This window comes from Diabrotica virgifera, chromosome 3 (assembly GCF_917563875.1).
Source record: "Diabrotica virgifera virgifera chromosome 3, PGI_DIABVI_V3a".
Lineage (NCBI taxonomy): Eukaryota > Metazoa > Arthropoda > Insecta > Coleoptera > Chrysomelidae > Diabrotica > Diabrotica virgifera.
In genome coordinates, this window is record NC_065445.1 from 55201392 (window position 1) to 55221815 (window position 20424).

Below are 20424 nucleotides of genomic sequence, written 5' to 3' on the forward strand. Positions count from 1 at the left end.
CTATTACGCTCGGTTTCATAATAAAGTTAAAGTGGACTTAAAATTTTAAGTTGGTAGGTACGTACCAAATTTAAATTTAAAGCCCACTTTAACTTTATTATGAAATCTGTCGTTAATGCTGTATCTATAGTTAGGCTAATAAGTAAATTTTGAATTTCATTTATATAGTAAATATGTATAATCGACATATTTTGACAAAATATTTTGTCGATATATTTTGACAAAAAAAAAATCTAAGCAATTTAATTAATTCAAAATACATTTTACTGCTGTCAGAAAAAATGTTTATTTCACAAAATAAACGTGGCTTTTCGCTTAAATCCCAGGTTCAAACTGCTAAGAGACATGTGGTTGGCAGCTTTAACATTGAATTTAAGCGAAAACAATATTTATTTGTCAAATAAACATTTATTTCTGTTTCCTGACAGAACTAAAATGTATTTTGAATTAAATGAATTACATTCATTCTTTTTGTCACAATTAATTTAATCCAAAATATTTTTTTGGACACCCTGTATACCTAAATAATTATGTTAAAGTTTATATTATTGAATAGCGAATTAAATAACCTTTCAAATGAGCTATCACACAACGCAATACTCTCATTTAAAAAAATCATCGATTAGGTCATCACGCCCAGGCGGATGACGTCACTAGTATGATATATATGCCAAAAAGTCATAATTTAAAAATAAAAATCGACCTGTCTCAGGATTTCTTTCCAAATTCGCCCATTCTCGAGATAATGAATTTATTTCAACTCAAACGTCCTCACTGTATATTAGGTTAAGTATATTTTGAATTTTACAACAATAATTTTACACCAGTATTTTGAATTTCTCTATAAAATAATTAACCATAGGAAAGTTATAAATTATAGTAAAATAACCATCATAAAAGTTATATCATTACCACATTAAAGAACAGTCCAAAGGAAAATAGAAATATTCCACATAATAAAAATTGTCTTAAACGAAAGTGATTGTTTTCAGTTAATAAGAGAAAACCTAAAAGGGAAAATTATTGTTTAAACAAACCTTTTGGTAGAGAAATTCAAAATACTGGTGTAAAATTGCTAAGTCCCCAATAACTATATAATAACCTATAACATAGGTATCGTATACATAATATACATAACGATGTTTTTTTATTTAAAATATTTCTAATACTATATAATTCGATTAATAAATATATTTTGAATTTCATTTATATAGATAATCGACCAAGCGAAGTGAGGTCTTTCATTTATTACTATGTTAAACTTAAAATATGTATTAAGTGTATAATATATGTTTTTCAAATTGGCCGCCAAACTCAGAGACTGACTGTCAATTGTCTAGAAGCTCGCCAGCATAGTATTAGTTTTCTCTAGACGCAAGTACACAAACCTACCTTTGAAAAGTTATTTTATTTTTAAAACTTTGTGTGACTTCAGTGACTTGTGAAGTTCCAACTATAAAGTTTCTTGGTTTTGTTTTTCTTCCTTATTTTATTATATTCTAACACGAAATAAAATGAGTAATATCGAGAGAAGTTTTATATGTTGTATTTGTAAAGGACCATCCTTCTCAAAACAGTCAAATCTTAGGGCCCACGTAAAAAAGTTCCATCCAGGTAAGTTCATGTTTATAACTGTTATGTATCTATACTAATTATTACTAGCTATCAATCTTTTAAAATACTTAGACATTAGTTAGGGTATTTGGTTCTCAACATCTTTCCATCACAAAAACTATAGTTGTGATAATTTGGTATTTTAACACAGTGAGATTTGCATATTTTATTTATACGGTGCTTTGGAATAAGTGTTACCCCCTTATTAACTTTTTTAATTTTAGTAGATAAGCAAAACGCTCGGACAGGTCGATTTTTAAAATAATCATAGTATATTACAGCATCAATGTTTCGAACTTTACGCGATTCCTATTCAGGCGACAGTCGCATAACTTTGATTTTTTTTAATAGGAAAGTAAATCATGTGACACCTCATTTAAAAGCTTTTGAAATACTGATTACAAAAATGTATAATACTTTTATCCTATTTGAGAGAGTAGGCGCAAAAATTTCGGTGGAATTATGTTTAAACGCATTCATTTTTTTCGAATCCTGAGAAAACGAATACGTATTTTTGAAAAATTTAAACGAAGAATGAAATATGACAGTATTATCGAGGGTTAAAATATCATGAGAACGTCTACTTATAACGTTTATTTTAATAAGTCACAGGGGTGAAAAAAAAAAGAGAAAATTTAGTCCATTTTTTAATTTCAAATATGTAATTTAAAAGAAACTTTTTGTTTATTCTAAGGGACTATCAGCCCTCCGTAATAATGTAATCGTTTATTCTGCGTTTAAATTTAAAAATACCTATTAGCTTTCTCAGGATTCGAAAAAAATGAATGCGTTTAAACAGAATTCGACCGTAATTTTTCGCCTACGCTCTCAAATAGGATTAAAGTGTTATATATTTTTGTAATCAGTATTTCAAAAGCTTTTAAATGAGATGTCATATGATGCACTTTCCCATTTTAAAAAATCAAGGTTATGTCCGTCACCTGAAGAGGGATCGCGTAAAGTTCGAAACATTGATGCTATAATATACTATGATTATTTTAAAAATCGTCCTGTCTGAGCGTTTTGCTTATGTCCTAAAAATAAATAAGTTAATAAGGGAGATAACACTTATTCCAGCGCACTGTATACAATATATCTATGTAAAAAACTAGATAGGTATCATAAAGTGCATGATTAGTAATCATTGATTACTCTTCTACATAATATTTGATTTTTTTTTTGAAAAATGTCTTGTAAATAAAACAAATTTAAATAAATATGAGTATTTTGACAAAAGTGCATTAAATCTGACTGCTTTGAAAAGCAAGATTCTGTTTATTACTTATGCTCATGATTATGTGACATGATTTTTATGTTATTCTTTAGACAAACTGGAGGAATTGGCACCAAAAAATGTTAAAAACGTAGCAGCTATATGCAATGAATGCAATCAGACTTTCTCAAAATACTCCAATTTGAAAGAGCATGTCCGGACATTTCATCCAGGTAATTTATAATAATTACGTTACATTTATGTAGGGGTGATTTCATTTCAAGCCACTCAATATTGGATCCAAAAAATCTTTGAGTCTCCGATTTGTCTGAAACTTGGTGTACGTATAGCTTCTGGGAAACAAAAATAAGACATTTATGCCTGAAAAGTTGTTTTTTCCCTTTAGTGTTTCAAATATCATTTATAGCTATTGTACAGTGTTGGTATTTATTTAATAAATTTGTACCTATCTATTATCATAAAGTATTAATGGAAAAGATAATGTTTCAACAGAATAGACTCAAACATGTCATTATACAGCATAAGAACAAGTTATATATTTTGATCTTTTAGATCAAATTTTAGTGAAGAAAACGTTAAAACGCCATTTTTTACATTTTCCTCCATTCCCAAAATGCATATCCTTTGATTTGGCTGAAAATTTAACTACAGATAGCCAAAATAGAGTACTGTAAGTGTTTAAAGGTATTTTTAAATTCTTACAATAAAAAGTTACATACTAACATGCAAAAGCAGAGTTAAAAAAAATATAGTCCAGTCGGGATAGCGTTCTAAATTGCATGCCGAGCTGTCCAAAATTTTATTTTTCTAATATTTAGCGGATCAATAGTACTAGTGTAAATTTAAAATCGCGAATGAATTCCGTCGTTTCGTTATTTCGTTTATGATCAATATCTCCGCCAATTTCAACTTTTCGAGAAAAAATGTAAGGACCGAAATTGTTGAAAATATAATTTTCTATTTTTATTTTATTACAAATTTTTTGTGCGGTCGATATTTTTCGAGTTAAGGGGGAAAATAGTGGCAGTTAGAACATAATTATTGAATTTTCTCGTTTATTATTGTTAACTGTACGACAAAAATGTACCTATGCAAAAATGGAGAAAATTGAATTTTAAACAATATAGATATCTTTCATTTTTTTTTGTTAAAATTAACATTTAAGGTAGTACGCATGCTTTACAGGCGAGACCGTGAGACCTGCTAGCTGTTGTTGTTGTTCAATATCTCCGCTATTATATCAACTTTTCGAAAAAAATGGTAGGAACCAAAATTGTTTTAAACAAATTGCATTTACATATTTTTACAATTTTTTTTAACATTTTTTTTCCTGCGTCTATATTTTCTAGACATTTTCTAGAGTTAATTGTACCTACTTACAGTAAGTAGACGCCTATGTTTTTGAGTCTGATATTATTGCATGTAATTGTTTTATTGTAAAAATATAACAATCCTTTCAACCACTTTAACTCCTGTATTTTGGCTATCTGTGGCAAATTTTCAGTTAAATAAATGAAAACATCAAAATAGCTTTCTAATGCTGTATAATGACATTTTTGAGTACCTTCTGTTGAAATATTATTTTTTTCCATTAATACTTTATGATAAAATATACCTACATATTTGTTTAAACAAATCCAAATCACTCTTAAGTCGCTAAAAATGATATTTAAAACACACTAGTAACAAAGGGCTTTTCATTCACAGTCATTTGTTTTGAGCTTCTGTCATATATCGTATAATCCGTGTAGGTATATTAATATTATACACAGATTATACAACATATGACAGAAGCTCGAAACAAATGACAATCGATGAAAAGCCCTATTCTAATCAACTATTCTAAATAGGAAATAAAAAAAATGGTTTTATTAACGTTTTGACGTCCACATCCGATGTGGACGTCGAAACGTTAATAAAATACTGTTTTTAGTTAAGTTGTGGCTTATTTCCCACTTAGACTAGTTGATTACAAAAATGCCACAGTGAAATAGCTTCAGAACAACATAACATTACTACTATTGAATTAATTTATTTGTTTTAGAAAAAATGGAAGTCTTAATCAAAGATAAGTTTTATCTTTACAAATGCAGTGAATGTTCCAAGCAATTTTCGGGTTTAGCAAATTTCAACGCTCATAAGAAAATACATACAACTCCGAAAATTGTTTCCCACCGTAAGCCCAAACAATTGAAGTGTCCTTTATGTAAATATGAAGATATCAAATCGAAGTTAATACACCATTTTGGAGAAAAGCATGAAGTTGTTGTTAAAGCTGAAAATATGCAATTTAATTCATTAGAAGAATTTCATTTTTGGAAATTGGAAGAGGAAAAAACAACTAGATCATTTTTTGTAAAGAATCGTAGTTCCAGTAATGTTTCAAATGGCACTAAAACAATATATAATTGTCATAGGTCAGGAAAATACATTGCTAAAGGAAACAATAAAAGACATTTAAAATACAAAGGCTCTAACAAAATAAATGCTTTCTGTCCAGCCAATATTACAGTCATTCAAGAAGCAAATATCTGCAAGGTAGATTATGTTAAGATGCATATTGGACATCAGAATAACTTAGGTCATTTATTTTTAAGTCAGGAAAAAAAGCGGGAATTAGCTAGTAAAATAGCTGCAAAGATTCCATTAGCTGCCATTTTAGATGAAATTAGAGATTCTATGACAAGTGCAAATTTTTCAAGGATTCATCTTCTAACTAAAAAAGATTTGCATAATATTGAACAAACATACAATCTAAATGCAACACCTGTCAGACATAGGAATGATGCCATAAGTGTCCAAGCATGGGTAAATGAACTACAAAAAAGTAATAGTGTACTTTTCTATAAACCGCAAGATGATTTATCAGAAGAGCACTCATGTTTAAAAAGAGAAGATTTTGTTTTAATTCTAATGACCGAAGGTCAAAAGGAGATGCTTGACAAATTTGGGGGTGATTGCATTTGTGTAGACGGAACACACGGAATAACTAGTTACGGATTTGAATTGGTAACATTATTGGTTCTTGATGATATGCGAGAGGGATTTCCATGTGCATTTATGATATCCAATAGAACAGATGAAGACGTTATGTGCATATTATTTTCTTGTATTAGAAAAAGTTTGCAATCAAAAATTTCGCCCAAAGTATTCATGTCGGATATGGCAGAATCATTTTTTAATGCATGGATAAAAATTATGAGTCCTCCAGAATACAGGTAAGTTTTATTAAAAAATGTATATTTTTTGCACGATTGATCATTTTTGACTGTTTACCGTGACAGATTTTACGTCAGTAGGTGACATTTACTAGCAACTCGACGGTAAGTAATTAAACTCGACGGTAAGTACTCCAACTCGACGGTAAGTAATTCACTTACCGTCGAGTTAAAAAATCTCTTAATTTTAATTTATTTTTATAATTTATAATGGTATCAATCGTGCAAAAAAACGTTATTTATAAGCATGTCGAACGTTAAGGGTAACCGATCTCAGACAATAATTGGAGTCATCGCTCCGCTCCTCCTCCAAACAATTGTCTTCGATCGGTATAAAACCCTTACCGTTCTCCATACTTAATATACTATTTCAGTCTTTGACCAAATTATTATGATCACCTATGAATTTCTATAAAAATCAACTAGGTACTCCACTACTTTTTGTTTATAAATTATTTTTAAATTTAATTTTGCTATGTAATGTTATTGTTAATTTTATACAATAACTGTAATATTTATATTTAATAATATACAACAATAAAACATTTGAAAATGTCACATATTTATATATTTTTCTATATTTTGTTGAGCTCCTGACCTTAATTCCATAAAAAAGATTGGGATCTGTTAAAACGAGAATAATTCCAATGAAAAAGTCATCAGCAAAATTGTTTTCATTGAAAAACTAATATATTTATTGGAACCCCAAAGACAAATAATTGAAGCAAAGTGAATTTAAGTGCATTCAAAATATGCCAAGACGGGTACAAGCGGTAATCAAAGCTAAAGGGCGGGGCTTAACAAGATATTAAAAAATAAATATGTAGGTAATATGTATTTTCCAATGTTTTATTGCAGTTTATTATTAAATATATTATACTTTAGGTAGGGGAGCCCAAGCAGGGATTTTTGCAGTAACTCGAGCGCGTCAGATTATCATATGGGGAGAAACCTGGTACCCTGTAGATGTACCTCTACCATATATTGGCTCTAAACACAGGGAAGCTCGTTAAGGGGAGGGGCGGAAAAAAAATCTATCCTTAGAAAAACTCGAAATCGCCAGATTAAGATAAGGTAATTTAAGTACATGCATACATATTTCAAAAATCTGACGATTTGGGCGGAGCGTAAGGAAATGGGTGAGTCACAAAGTTTTACAAGAAAAAGCGAATATTTCGCGAAATGAACGATAGATCTAAACACTAAAAAATACGTGCTCAATATTTGTCAAAAATCTATCGAATGATACCAGACACGACTCCCCACGGAGAGGGGTGGGGGGTTACTTTAAAATTTTAAATAGGAGTCCCCATTTTTTGGGTTGATTCGGATTTTTTGCAGATTCGGATTCCTTACGTAAAAATAAGTAAATTTTTATTGGTTTTAGAACCTACTCTTTACAACGCAATAGGTCCCCAAAGCGCTCCAGTGACTGCACATTTAGCATACTTTCCTCTGCTACTAAATATTACATATAGAAGGATTAAATTAAAAAATAATTTTTAATCAAAAAGTAGTGAAATAGTAGTTGATTTCTGTAAAAATTCATAGATGGTCCTAATAATTTGCAAGTGACTACATGTAGACACTAGTTAAATCTGTGAACTTTATGTTTTGTATTTTTTAAATTTGTAGGCTATATTGTTGTTGGCATGTAGACCGCGCATGGAGGAAGAATCTTTCGAAGATTTCTGCTAAGGATATGCAAGTATGTTGTATTTATTTATGTAGATTAATACATTGACGTACCTAGTTAAAAGTCATTTTATATCAATTATGCAAAAGTGACATGCAGATTTAATAATTGCTCTCAACTAATTCAATTCTATATATTAATTGAAGGATAGAGAATGAATCAAATAACTGCCAATATGATCTAAAATAAAATCTTAAAATAGGTAAATCTTTATTCATTTGCTTGTCATCGCCTGAAGTATAATATTTTTTCACCAATTTTAATACAAAAAATAATATTTTAGGTACCTACTCTCATATGATATTTATAATAATTAAGCTTCTATTAGTAAATACCAACTAATAATTTAATAATTTTTTAGGTAGTGGTCTACCAACAATTGCGTACCTTGCTTCAAGAAACGGATGTAAAAGCATTTTCACTTATGTTGGAGACATTTTTAAAAAGCCTCTACGAAAATGAGGCTACCTTGGAGTTTGCAAATTATTTTAAAATCCATTATGCTAATAAAGTTGATAGTTGGGCTTATAGTTATCGTCTAAATAGCGGTTTGAACACGAACATGCATTTAGAACGTATGCATCATACCATAAAGTATATCTATCTAAAAGGCAAACATAACAAGAGACTAGATAGGGCTATTTCTGCTCTATTGAAGTTTGTAAGAGATAAACTGTTTGATCAATTAATAACAATTCATAAAGGTAAACTGTGTACTAAATTGAGAGAACTAAGGTCGAGGCATAAGTCAAGCCAAGAACTTGATCACAACTTAGTGATAAAAATGGATACTGTTTGGCAAGTTCCTTCATCCACAACTCAGGAAATATATTTGGTAGAGCAAAGGAAAGTTGATTGTGCTTGTAAAATCGTTTGCTTGGAATGTGATGCTTGCTTTCACCAATATTCGTGTACATGTATAGATTCAAGCGTCAGATATAATATGTGTAAACATATACATTTAGTATGCCGATATGAACAACACCTACCGGGTGAAAAAAATGCAGAATCACTTATAACAGAAACGGACTCGGATCAAGGTTTGTTGCCTTTTAAATATACATATACATGAAAATAATAAATCAGGGGTATAGAATAATGCATATTTACTTTTAAAATGTACAAATTCTTAAAAATATTACCATAATTTAATATCATCTAAAACTTTCCTATCGTTAATTATTTTAAAATTAATGTATAAAATTATTTTACAGTATATCCAGCTTACTCGACAACTTCAAAGTTTCAAAGGTATTTACTGATCTAAACGGATAATAAATATTTTCAGCAACTTTATGAGGGGTGGTTTGGCTTTGAAAAGTTATTATGCATTAGCTTTTTTGGAAAAAATTTGTGGTTTTCTTTGTAAACACTGTTAGTTAATATAATAGAGTTATTCTGGTGGCTTGTTTTCTGAATTTCTTTGTTGTATTGTATAGGTATAGAATTTAATTTATTTGATTCAAATTTTTGTTAGCTTTAACTTGAGTAGCAATCAAAATATGATTTTTTTAATATTCAATATCTTATTTATATTGCAGATGGCAATGCCCTAATAATTCAAGAATGTACTTCTGAAAATAAAATACAGGATTTAGTTAAGGTATTAAGTTCTAAGGAAACTGAAGATGGTGATAATGATGCCAAGTTAGACAAAGAAAAATTAAATTTAAAAAACTGGATATGGGATCAAATTGATAAAATCTCCTCAATGACAGAGCTAAATGAAATCAAACGTTTAACCGCTCCAATTGAAGCTGTGCTAAACGCAGTTAAGGAAGGAAGCACATCAATAAAAATACCAGAAGAAAATATAAAGATTCCGCACAATAAAAATATTGTTAAACAAAGGAGATTGTTTTCGGTTAAGAAAAAATCTAAAAGGGAAAATCAGCGTGTTAACAAACCTTCTATTAGTGATATTCAAAATACCGCTGTAAAATTGTTACATCCTTAATAAATTTGTAATATAACTATTACACATATCGAATTTTTTTATTTAAAATTTTGCTATTACGCTCGGTTTCATAATAAAGTTAAAGTGGACTTAAAATTTTAAGTTGGTAGGTACGTACCAAATTTAAATTTAAAGCCCACTTTAACTTTATTATGAAATCTGTCGTTAATGCTGTATCTATAGTTAGGCTAATAAGTAAATTTTGAATTTCATTTATATAGTAAATATGTATAATCGACATATTTTGACAAAATATTTTGTCGATATATTTTGACAAAAAAAAAATCTAAGCAATTTAATTAATTCAAAATACATTTTACTGCTGTCAGAAAAAATGTTTATTTCACAAAATAAACGTGGCTTTTCGCTTAAATCCCAGGTTCAAACTGCTAAGAGACATGTGGTTGGCAGCTTTAACATTGAATTTAAGCGAAAACAATATTTATTTGTCAAATAAACATTTATTTCTGTTTCCTGACAGAACTAAAATGTATTTTGAATTAAATGAATTACATTCATTCTTTTTGTCACAATTAATTTAATCCAAAATATTTTTTTGGACACCCTGTATACCTAAATAATTATGTTAAAGTTTATATTATTGAATAGCGAATTAAATAACCTTTCAAATGAGCTATCACACAACGCAATACTCTCATTTAAAAAAATCATCGATTAGGTCATCACGCCCAGGCGGATGACGTCACTAGTATGATATATATGCCAAAAAGTCATAATTTAAAAATAAAAATCGACCTGTCTCAGGATTTCTTTCCAAATTCGCCCATTCTCGAGATAATGAATTTATTTCAACTCAAACGTCCTCACTGTATATTAGGTTAAGTATATTTTGAATTTTACAACAATAATTTTACACCAGTATTTTGAATTTCTCTATAAAATAATTAACCATAGGAAAGTTATAAATTATAGTAAAATAACCATCATAAAAGTTATATCATTACCACATTAAAGAACAGTCCAAAGGAAAATAGAAATATTCCACATAATAAAAATTGTCTTAAACGAAAGTGATTGTTTTCAGTTAATAAGAGAAAACCTAAAAGGGAAAATTATTGTTTAAACAAACCTTTTGGTAGAGAAATTCAAAATACTGGTGTAAAATTGCTAAGTCCCCAATAACTATATAATAACCTATAACATAGGTATCGTATACATAATATACATAACGATGTTTTTTTATTTAAAATATTTCTAATACTATATAATTCGATTAATAAATATATTTTGAATTTCATTTATATAGATAATCGACCAAGCGAAGTGAGGTCTTTCATTTATTACTATGTTAAACTTAAAATATGTATTAAGTGTATAATATATGTTTTTCAAATTGGCCGCCAAACTCAGAGACTGACTGTCAATTGTCTAGAAGCTCGCCAGCATAGTATTAGTTTTCTCTAGACGCAAGTACACAAACCTACCTTTGAAAAGTTATTTTATTTTTAAAACTTTGTGTGACTTCAGTGACTTGTGAAGTTCCAACTATAAAGTTTCTTGGTTTTGTTTTTCTTCCTTATTTTATTATATTCTAACACGAAATAAAATGAGTAATATCGAGAGAAGTTTTATATGTTGTATTTGTAAAGGACCATCCTTCTCAAAACAGTCAAATCTTAGGGCCCACGTAAAAAAGTTCCATCCAGGTAAGTTCATGTTTATAACTGTTATGTATCTATACTAATTATTACTAGCTATCAATCTTTTAAAATACTTAGACATTAGTTAGGGTATTTGGTTCTCAACATCTTTCCATCACAAAAACTATAGTTGTGATAATTTGGTATTTTAACACAGTGAGATTTGCATATTTTATTTATACGGTGCTTTGGAATAAGTGTTACCCCCTTATTAACTTTTTTAATTTTAGTAGATAAGCAAAACGCTCGGACAGGTCGATTTTTAAAATAATCATAGTATATTACAGCATCAATGTTTCGAACTTTACGCGATTCCTATTCAGGCGACAGTCGCATAACTTTGATTTTTTTTAATAGGAAAGTAAATCATGTGACACCTCATTTAAAAGCTTTTGAAATACTGATTACAAAAATGTATAATACTTTTATCCTATTTGAGAGAGTAGGCGCAAAAATTTCGGTGGAATTATGTTTAAACGCATTCATTTTTTTCGAATCCTGAGAAAACGAATACGTATTTTTGAAAAATTTAAACGAAGAATGAAATATGACAGTATTATCGAGGGTTAAAATATCATGAGAACGTCTACTTATAACGTTTATTTTAATAAGTCACAGGGGTGAAAAAAAAAAGAGAAAATTTAGTCCATTTTTTAATTTCAAATATGTAATTTAAAAGAAACTTTTTGTTTATTCTAAGGGACTATCAGCCCTCCGTAATAATGTAATCGTTTATTCTGCGTTTAAATTTAAAAATACCTATTAGCTTTCTCAGGATTCGAAAAAAATGAATGCGTTTAAACAGAATTCGACCGTAATTTTTCGCCTACGCTCTCAAATAGGATTAAAGTGTTATATATTTTTGTAATCAGTATTTCAAAAGCTTTTAAATGAGATGTCATATGATGCACTTTCCCATTTTAAAAAATCAAGGTTATGTCCGTCACCTGAAGAGGGATCGCGTAAAGTTCGAAACATTGATGCTATAATATACTATGATTATTTTAAAAATCGTCCTGTCTGAGCGTTTTGCTTATGTCCTAAAAATAAATAAGTTAATAAGGGAGATAACACTTATTCCAGCGCACTGTATACAATATATCTATGTAAAAAACTAGATAGGTATCATAAAGTGCATGATTAGTAATCATTGATTACTCTTCTACATAATATTTGATTTTTTTTTTGAAAAATGTCTTGTAAATAAAACAAATTTAAATAAATATGAGTATTTTGACAAAAGTGCATTAAATCTGACTGCTTTGAAAAGCAAGATTCTGTTTATTACTTATGCTCATGATTATGTGACATGATTTTTATGTTATTCTTTAGACAAACTGGAGGAATTGGCACCAAAAAATGTTAAAAACGTAGCAGCTATATGCAATGAATGCAATCAGACTTTCTCAAAATACTCCAATTTGAAAGAGCATGTCCGGACATTTCATCCAGGTAATTTATAATAATTACGTTACATTTATGTAGGGGTGATTTCATTTCAAGCCACTCAATATTGGATCCAAAAAATCTTTGAGTCTCCGATTTGTCTGAAACTTGGTGTACGTATAGCTTCTGGGAAACAAAAATAAGACATTTATGCCTGAAAAGTTGTTTTTTCCCTTTAGTGTTTCAAATATCATTTATAGCTATTGTACAGTGTTGGTATTTATTTAATAAATTTGTACCTATCTATTATCATAAAGTATTAATGGAAAAGATAATGTTTCAACAGAATAGACTCAAACATGTCATTATACAGCATAAGAACAAGTTATATATTTTGATCTTTTAGATCAAATTTTAGTGAAGAAAACGTTAAAACGCCATTTTTTACATTTTCCTCCATTCCCAAAATGCATATCCTTTGATTTGGCTGAAAATTTAACTACAGATAGCCAAAATAGAGTACTGTAAGTGTTTAAAGGTATTTTTAAATTCTTACAATAAAAAGTTACATACTAACATGCAAAAGCAGAGTTAAAAAAAATATAGTCCAGTCGGGATAGCGTTCTAAATTGCATGCCGAGCTGTCCAAAATTTTATTTTTCTAATATTTAGCGGATCAATAGTACTAGTGTAAATTTAAAATCGCGAATGAATTCCGTCGTTTCGTTATTTCGTTTATGATCAATATCTCCGCCAATTTCAACTTTTCGAGAAAAAATGTAAGGACCGAAATTGTTGAAAATATAATTTTCTATTTTTATTTTATTACAAATTTTTTGTGCGGTCGATATTTTTCGAGTTAAGGGGGAAAATAGTGGCAGTTAGAACATAATTATTGAATTTTCTCGTTTATTATTGTTAACTGTACGACAAAAATGTACCTATGCAAAAATGGAGAAAATTGAATTTTAAACAATATAGATATCTTTCATTTTTTTTTGTTAAAATTAACATTTAAGGTAGTACGCATGCTTTACAGGCGAGACCGTGAGACCTGCTAGCTGTTGTTGTTGTTCAATATCTCCGCTATTATATCAACTTTTCGAAAAAAATGGTAGGAACCAAAATTGTTTTAAACAAATTGCATTTACATATTTTTACAATTTTTTTTAACATTTTTTTTCCTGCGTCTATATTTTCTAGACATTTTCTAGAGTTAATTGTACCTACTTACAGTAAGTAGACGCCTATGTTTTTGAGTCTGATATTATTGCATGTAATTGTTTTATTGTAAAAATATAACAATCCTTTCAACCACTTTAACTCCTGTATTTTGGCTATCTGTGGCAAATTTTCAGTTAAATAAATGAAAACATCAAAATAGCTTTCTAATGCTGTATAATGACATTTTTGAGTACCTTCTGTTGAAATATTATTTTTTTCCATTAATACTTTATGATAAAATATACCTACATATTTGTTTAAACAAATCCAAATCACTCTTAAGTCGCTAAAAATGATATTTAAAACACACTAGTAACAAAGGGCTTTTCATTCACAGTCATTTGTTTTGAGCTTCTGTCATATATCGTATAATCCGTGTAGGTATATTAATATTATACACAGATTATACAACATATGACAGAAGCTCGAAACAAATGACAATCGATGAAAAGCCCTATTCTAATCAACTATTCTAAATAGGAAATAAAAAAAATGGTTTTATTAACGTTTTGACGTCCACATCCGATGTGGACGTCGAAACGTTAATAAAATACTGTTTTAGTTAAGTTGTGGGCTTATTTCCCACTTAGACTAGTTGATTACAAAAATGCCACAGTGAAATAGCTTCAGAACAACATAACATTACTACTATTGAATTAATTTATTTGTTTTAGAAAAAATGGAAGTCTTAATCAAAGATAAGTTTTATCTTTACAAATGCAGTGAATGTTCCAAGCAATTTTCGGGTTTAGCAAATTTCAACGCTCATAAGAAAATACATACAACTCCGAAAATTGTTTCCCACCGTAAGCCCAAACAATTGAAGTGTCCTTTATGTAAATATGAAGATATCAAATCGAAGTTAATACACCATTTTGGAGAAAAGCATGAAGTTGTTGTTAAAGCTGAAAATATGCATTTAATTCATTAGAAGAATTTCATTTTTGGAAATTGGAAGAGGAAAAAACAACTAGATCATTTTTTGTAAAGAATCGTAGTTCCAGTAATGTTTCAAATGGCACTAAAACAATATATAATTGTCATAGGTCAGGAAAATACATTGCTAAAGGAAACAATAAAAGACATTTAAAATACAAAGGCTCTAACAAAATAAATGCTTTCTGTCCAGCCAATATTACAGTCATTCAAGAAGCAAATATCTGCAAGGTAGATTATGTTAAGATGCATATTGGACATCAGAATAACTTAGGTCATTTATTTTTAAGTCAGGAAAAAAAAGCGGGAATTAGCTAGTAAAATAGCTGCAAAGATTCCATTAGCTGCCATTTTAGATGAAATTAGAGATTCTATGACAAGTGCAAATTTTTCAAGGATTCATCTTCTAACTAAAAAAGATTTGCATAATATTGAACAAACATACAATCTAAATGCAACACCTGTCAGACATAGGAATGATGCCATAAGTGTCCAAGCATGGGTAAATGAACTACAAAAAAGTAATAGTGTACTTTTCTATAAACCGCAAGATGATTTATCAGAAGAGCACTCATGTTTAAAAAGAGAAGATTTTGTTTTAATTCTAATGACCGAAGGTCAAAAGGAGATGCTTGACAAATTTGGGGGTGATTGCATTTGTGTAGACGGAACACACGGAATAACTAGTTACGGATTTGAATTGGTAACATTATTGGTTCTTGATGATATGCGAGAGGGATTTCCATGTGCATTTATGATATCCAATAGAACAGATGAAGACGTTATGTGCATATTATTTTCTTGTATTAGAAAAAGTTTGCAATCAAAAATTTCGCCCAAAGTATTCATGTCGGATATGGCAGAATCATTTTTTAATGCATGGATAAAAATTATGAGTCCTCCAGAATACAGGTAAGTTTTATTAAAAAATGTATATTTTTTGCACGATTGATCATTTTTGACTGTTTACCGTGACAGATTTTACGTCAGTAGGTGACATTTACTAGCAACTCGACGGTAAGTAATTAAACTCGACGGTAAGTACTCCAACTCGACGGTAAGTAATTCACTTACCGTCGAGTTAAAAAATCTCTTAATTTTAATTTATTTTTATAATTTATAATGGTATCAATCGTGCAAAAAAACGTTATTTATAAGCATGTCGAACGTTAAGGGTAACCGATCTCAGACAATAATTGGAGTCATCGCTCCGCTCCTCCTCCAAACAATTGTCTTCGATCGGTATAAAACCCTTACCGTTCTCCATACTTAATATACTATTTCAGTCTTTGACCAAATTATTATGATCACCTATGAATTTCTATAAAAATCAACTAGGTACTCCACTACTTTTTGTTTATAAATTATTTTTAAATTTAATTTTGCTATGTAATGTTATTGTTAATTTTATACAATAACTGTAATATTTATATTTAATAATATACAACAATAAAACATTTGAAAATGTCACATATTTATATATTTTTCTATATTTTGTTGAGCTCCTGACCTTAATTCCATAAAAAAGATTGGGATCTGTTAAAACGAGAATAATTCCAATGAAAAAGTCATCAGCAAAATTGTTTTCATTGAAAAACTAATATATTTATTGGAACCCCAAAGACAAATAATTGAAGCAAAGTGAATTTAAGTGCATTCAAAATATGCCAAGACGGGTACAAGCGGTAATCAAAGCTAAAGGGCGGGGCTTAACAAGATATTAAAAAATAAATATGTAGGTAATATGTATTTTCCAATGTTTTATTGCAGTTTATTATTAAATATATTATACTTTAGGTAGGGGAGCCCAAGCAGGGATTTTTGCAGTAACTCGAGCGCGTCAGATTATCATATGGGGAGAAACCTGGTACCCTGTAGATGTACCTCTACCATATATTGGCTCTAAACACAGGGAAGCTCGTTAAGGGGAGGGGCGGAAAAAAAATCTATCCTTAGAAAAACTCGAAATCGCCAGATTAAGATAAGGTAATTTAAGTACATGCATACATATTTCAAAAATCTGACGATTTGGGCGGAGCGTAAGGAAATGGGTGAGTCACAAAGTTTTACAAGAAAAAGCGAATATTTCGCGAAATGAACGATAGATCTAAACACTAAAAAATACGTGCTCAATATTTGTCAAAAATCTATCGAATGATACCAGACACGACTCCCCACGGAGAGGGGTGGGGGGTTACTTTAAAATTTTAAATAGGAGTCCCCATTTTTTGGGTTGATTCGGATTTTTTGCAGATTCGGATTCCTTACGTAAAAATAAGTAAATTTTTATTGGTTTTAGAACCTACTCTTTACAACGCAATAGGTCCCCAAAGCGCTCCAGTGACTGCACATTTAGCATACTTTCCTCTGCTACTAAATATTACATATAGAAGGATTAAATTAAAAAATAATTTTTAATCAAAAAGTAGTGAAATAGTAGTTGATTTCTGTAAAAATTCATAGATGGTCCTAATAATTTGCAAGTGACTACATGTAGACACTAGTTAAATCTGTGAACTTTATGTTTTGTATTTTTTAAATTTGTAGGCTATATTGTTGTTGGCATGTAGACCGCGCATGGAGGAAGAATCTTTCGAAGATTTCTGCTAAGGATATGCAAGTATGTTGTATTTATTTATGTAGATTAATACATTGACGTACCTAGTTAAAAGTCATTTTATATCAATTATGCAAAAGTGACATGCAGATTTAATAATTGCTCTCAACTAATTCAATTCTATATATTAATTGAAGGATAGAGAATGAATCAAATAACTGCCAATATGATCTAAAATAAAATCTTAAAATAGGTAAATCTTTATTCATTTGCTTGTCATCGCCTGAAGTATAATATTTTTTCACCAATTTTAATACAAAAAATAATATTTTAGGTACCTACTCTCATATGATATTTATAATAATTAAGCTTCTATTAGTAAATACCAACTAATAATTTAATAATTTTTTAGGTAGTGGTCTACCAACAATTGCGTACCTTGCTTCAAGAAACGGATGTAAAAGCATTTTCACTTATGTTGGAGACATTTTTAAAAAGCCTCTACGAAAATGAGGCTACCTTGGAGTTTGCAAATTATTTTAAAATCCATTATGCTAATAAAGTTGATAGTTGGGCTTATAGTTATCGTCTAAATAGCGGTTTGAACACGAACATGCATTTAGAACGTATGCATCATACCATAAAGTATATCTATCTAAAAGGCAAACATAACAAGAGACTAGATAGGGCTATTTCTGCTCTATTGAAGTTTGTAAGAGATAAACTGTTTGATCAATTAATAACAATTCATAAAGGTAAACTGTGTACTAAATTGAGAGAACTAAGGTCGAGGCATAAGTCAAGCCAAGAACTTGATCACAACTTAGTGATAAAAATGGATACTGTTTGGCAAGTTCCTTCATCCACAACTCAGGAAATATATTTGGTAGAGCAAAGGAAAGTTGATTGTGCTTGTAAAATCGTTTGCTTGGAATGTGATGCTTGCTTTCACCAATATTCGTGTACATGTATAGATTCAAGCGTCAGATATAATATGTGTAAACATATACATTTAGTATGCCGATATGAACAACACCTACCGGGTGAAAAAAATGCAGAATCACTTATAACAGAAACGGACTCGGATCAAGGTTTGTTGCCTTTTAAATATACATATACATGAAAATAATAAATCAGGGGTATAGAATAATGCATATTTACTTTTAAAATGTACAAATTCTTAAAAATATTACCATAATTTAATATCATCTAAAACTTTCCTATCGTTAATTATTTTAAAATTAATGTATAAAATTATTTTACAGTATATCCAGCTTACTCGACAACTTCAAAGTTTCAAAGGTATTTACTGATCTAAACGGATAATAAATATTTTCAGCAACTTTATGAGGGGTGGTTTGGCTTTGAAAAGTTATTATGCATTAGCTTTTTTGGAAAAAATTTGTGGTTTTCTTTGTAAACACTGTTAGTTAATATAATAGAGTTATTCTGGTGGCTTGTTTTCTGAATTTCTTTGTTGTATTGTATAGGTATAGAATTTAATTTATTTGATTCAAATTTTTGTTAGCTTTAACTTGAGTAGCAATCAAAATATGATTTTTTTAATATTCAATATCTTATTTATATTGCAGATGGCAATGCCCTAATAATTCAAGAATGTACTTCTGAAAATAAAATACAGGATTTAGTTAAGGTATTAAGTTCTAAGGAAACTGAAGATGGTGATAATGATGCCAAGTTAGACAAAGAAAAATTAAATTTAAAAAACTGGATATGGGATCAAATTGATAAAATCTCCTCAATGACAGAGCTAAATGAAATCAAACGTTTAACCGCTCCAATTGAAGCTGTGCTAAACGCAGTTAAGGAAGGAAGCACATCAATAAAAATACCAGAAGAAAATATAAAGATTCCGCACAATAAAAATATTGTTAAACAAAGGAGATTGTTTTCGGTTAAGAAAAAATCTAAAAGGGAAAATCAGCGTGTTAACAAACCTTCTATTAGTGATATTCAAAATACCGCTGTAAAATTGTTACATCCTTAATAAATTTGTAATATAACTATTACACATATCGAATTTTTTTATTTAAAATTTTGCTATTACGCTCGGTTTCATAATAAAGTTAAAGTGGACTTAAAATTTTAAGTTGGTAGGTACGTACCAAATTTAAATTTAAAGCCCACTTTAACTTTATTATGAAATCTGTCGTTAATGCTGTATCTATAGTTAGGCTAATAAGTAAATTTTGAATTTCATTTATATAGTAAATATGTATAATCGACATATTTTGACAAAATATTTTGTCGATATATTTTGACAAAAAAAAAATCTAAGCAATTTAATTAATTCAAAATACATTTTACTGCTGTCAGAAAAAATGTTTATTTCACAAAATAAACGTGGCTTTTCGCTTAAATCCCAGGTTCAAACTGCTAAGAGACATGTGGTTGGCAGCTTTAACATTGAATTTAAGCGAAAACAATATTTATTTGTCAAATAAACATTTATTTCTGTTTCCTGACAGAACTAAAATGTATTTTGAATTAAATGAATTACATTCATTCTTTTTGTCACAATTAATTTAATCCAAAATATTTTTTTGGACACCCTGTATACCTAAATAATTATGTTAAAGTTTATATTATTGAATAGCGAATTAAATAACCTTTCAAATGAGCTATCACACAACGCAATACTCTCATTTAAAAAAATCATCGATTAGGTCATCACGCCCAGGCGGATGACGTCACTAGTATGATATATATGCCAAAAAGTCATAATTTAAAAATAAAAATCGACCTGTCTCAGGATTTCTTTCCAAATTCGCCCATTCTCGAGATAATGAATTTATTTCAACTCAAACGTCCTCACTGTATATTAGGTTAAGTATATTTTGAATTTTACAACAATAATTTTACACCAGTATTTTGAATTTCTCTATAAAATAATTAACCATAGGAAAGTTATAAATTATAG

At 29.3% G+C, this 20424-nt stretch overlaps 2 protein-coding genes across 4 annotated transcripts; both read left to right on the forward strand.

Annotated features, from left to right (window-relative positions):
* Positions 1 to 50: 50 nt before the first annotated feature.
* On the forward strand, positions 51 to 12832 carry LOC126881072 (uncharacterized). 3 transcript variants are annotated; one of them, XR_007696714.1, is made up of 7 exons: positions 51 to 1614; positions 2941 to 3060; positions 4893 to 6066; positions 7702 to 7774; positions 8124 to 8802; positions 9304 to 11386; positions 12713 to 12832. XR_007696714.1 is itself a non-coding variant. In XM_050645102.1 (7 exons), the coding sequence occupies exons 1-7, from the start codon at positions 1515 to 1517 to the stop codon at positions 9338 to 9340; spliced, it is 2220 nt and encodes a 739-aa protein (XP_050501059.1). In that variant the 5' UTR covers positions 51 to 1514; the 3' UTR covers positions 9341 to 9485. The 3 variants fall into 3 exon arrangements, 2 of the variants coding, with proteins under 2 accessions (XP_050501059.1, XP_050501058.1); XM_050645102.1 differs by lacking the exon at positions 12713 to 12832 and adding an exon at positions 8977 to 9013 and having other exon boundaries at positions 9304 to 9485; XM_050645101.1 differs by having other exon boundaries at positions 9304 to 12832.
* Positions 12833 to 14911: 2079 nt separating this feature from the next.
* Positions 14912 to 19519, forward strand: LOC126881073 (uncharacterized). The gene is made up of 4 exons (XM_050645105.1): positions 14912 to 15838; positions 17474 to 17546; positions 17896 to 18574; positions 19076 to 19519. Exons 1-4 carry the CDS (start codon positions 15300 to 15302, stop codon positions 19489 to 19491), a joined length of 1707 nt encoding a protein of 568 aa, XP_050501062.1. The 5' UTR covers positions 14912 to 15299; the 3' UTR covers positions 19492 to 19519.
* Positions 19520 to 20424: the final 905 nt, after the last annotated feature.

Bases quoted from the DNA above. Each gene is read 5' to 3' on its own strand.
- LOC126881072 (XM_050645101.1), top strand. From the start codon at position 1,515: ATGAGTAATATCGAGAGAAGTTTTATATGTTGTATTTGTAAAGGACCA. The intron at 1,615-2,940 runs GTAAGTTCATGT...GTTATTCTTTAG, and splicing joins CGTAAAAAAGTTCCATCCAG to ACAAACTGGAGGAATTGGCA. The intron at 8,803-9,303 runs GTTTGTTGCCTT...TTTATATTGCAG, and splicing joins AGAAACGGACTCGGATCAAG to ATGGCAATGCCCTAATAATT.
- LOC126881073 (XM_050645105.1), top strand. From the start codon at position 15,300: ATGACAAGTGCAAATTTTTCAAGGATTCATCTTCTAACTAAAAAAGAT. The intron at 17,547-17,895 runs GTATGTTGTATT...ATAATTTTTTAG, and splicing joins TTTCTGCTAAGGATATGCAA to GTAGTGGTCTACCAACAATT. The intron at 18,575-19,075 runs GTTTGTTGCCTT...TTTATATTGCAG, and splicing joins AGAAACGGACTCGGATCAAG to ATGGCAATGCCCTAATAATT.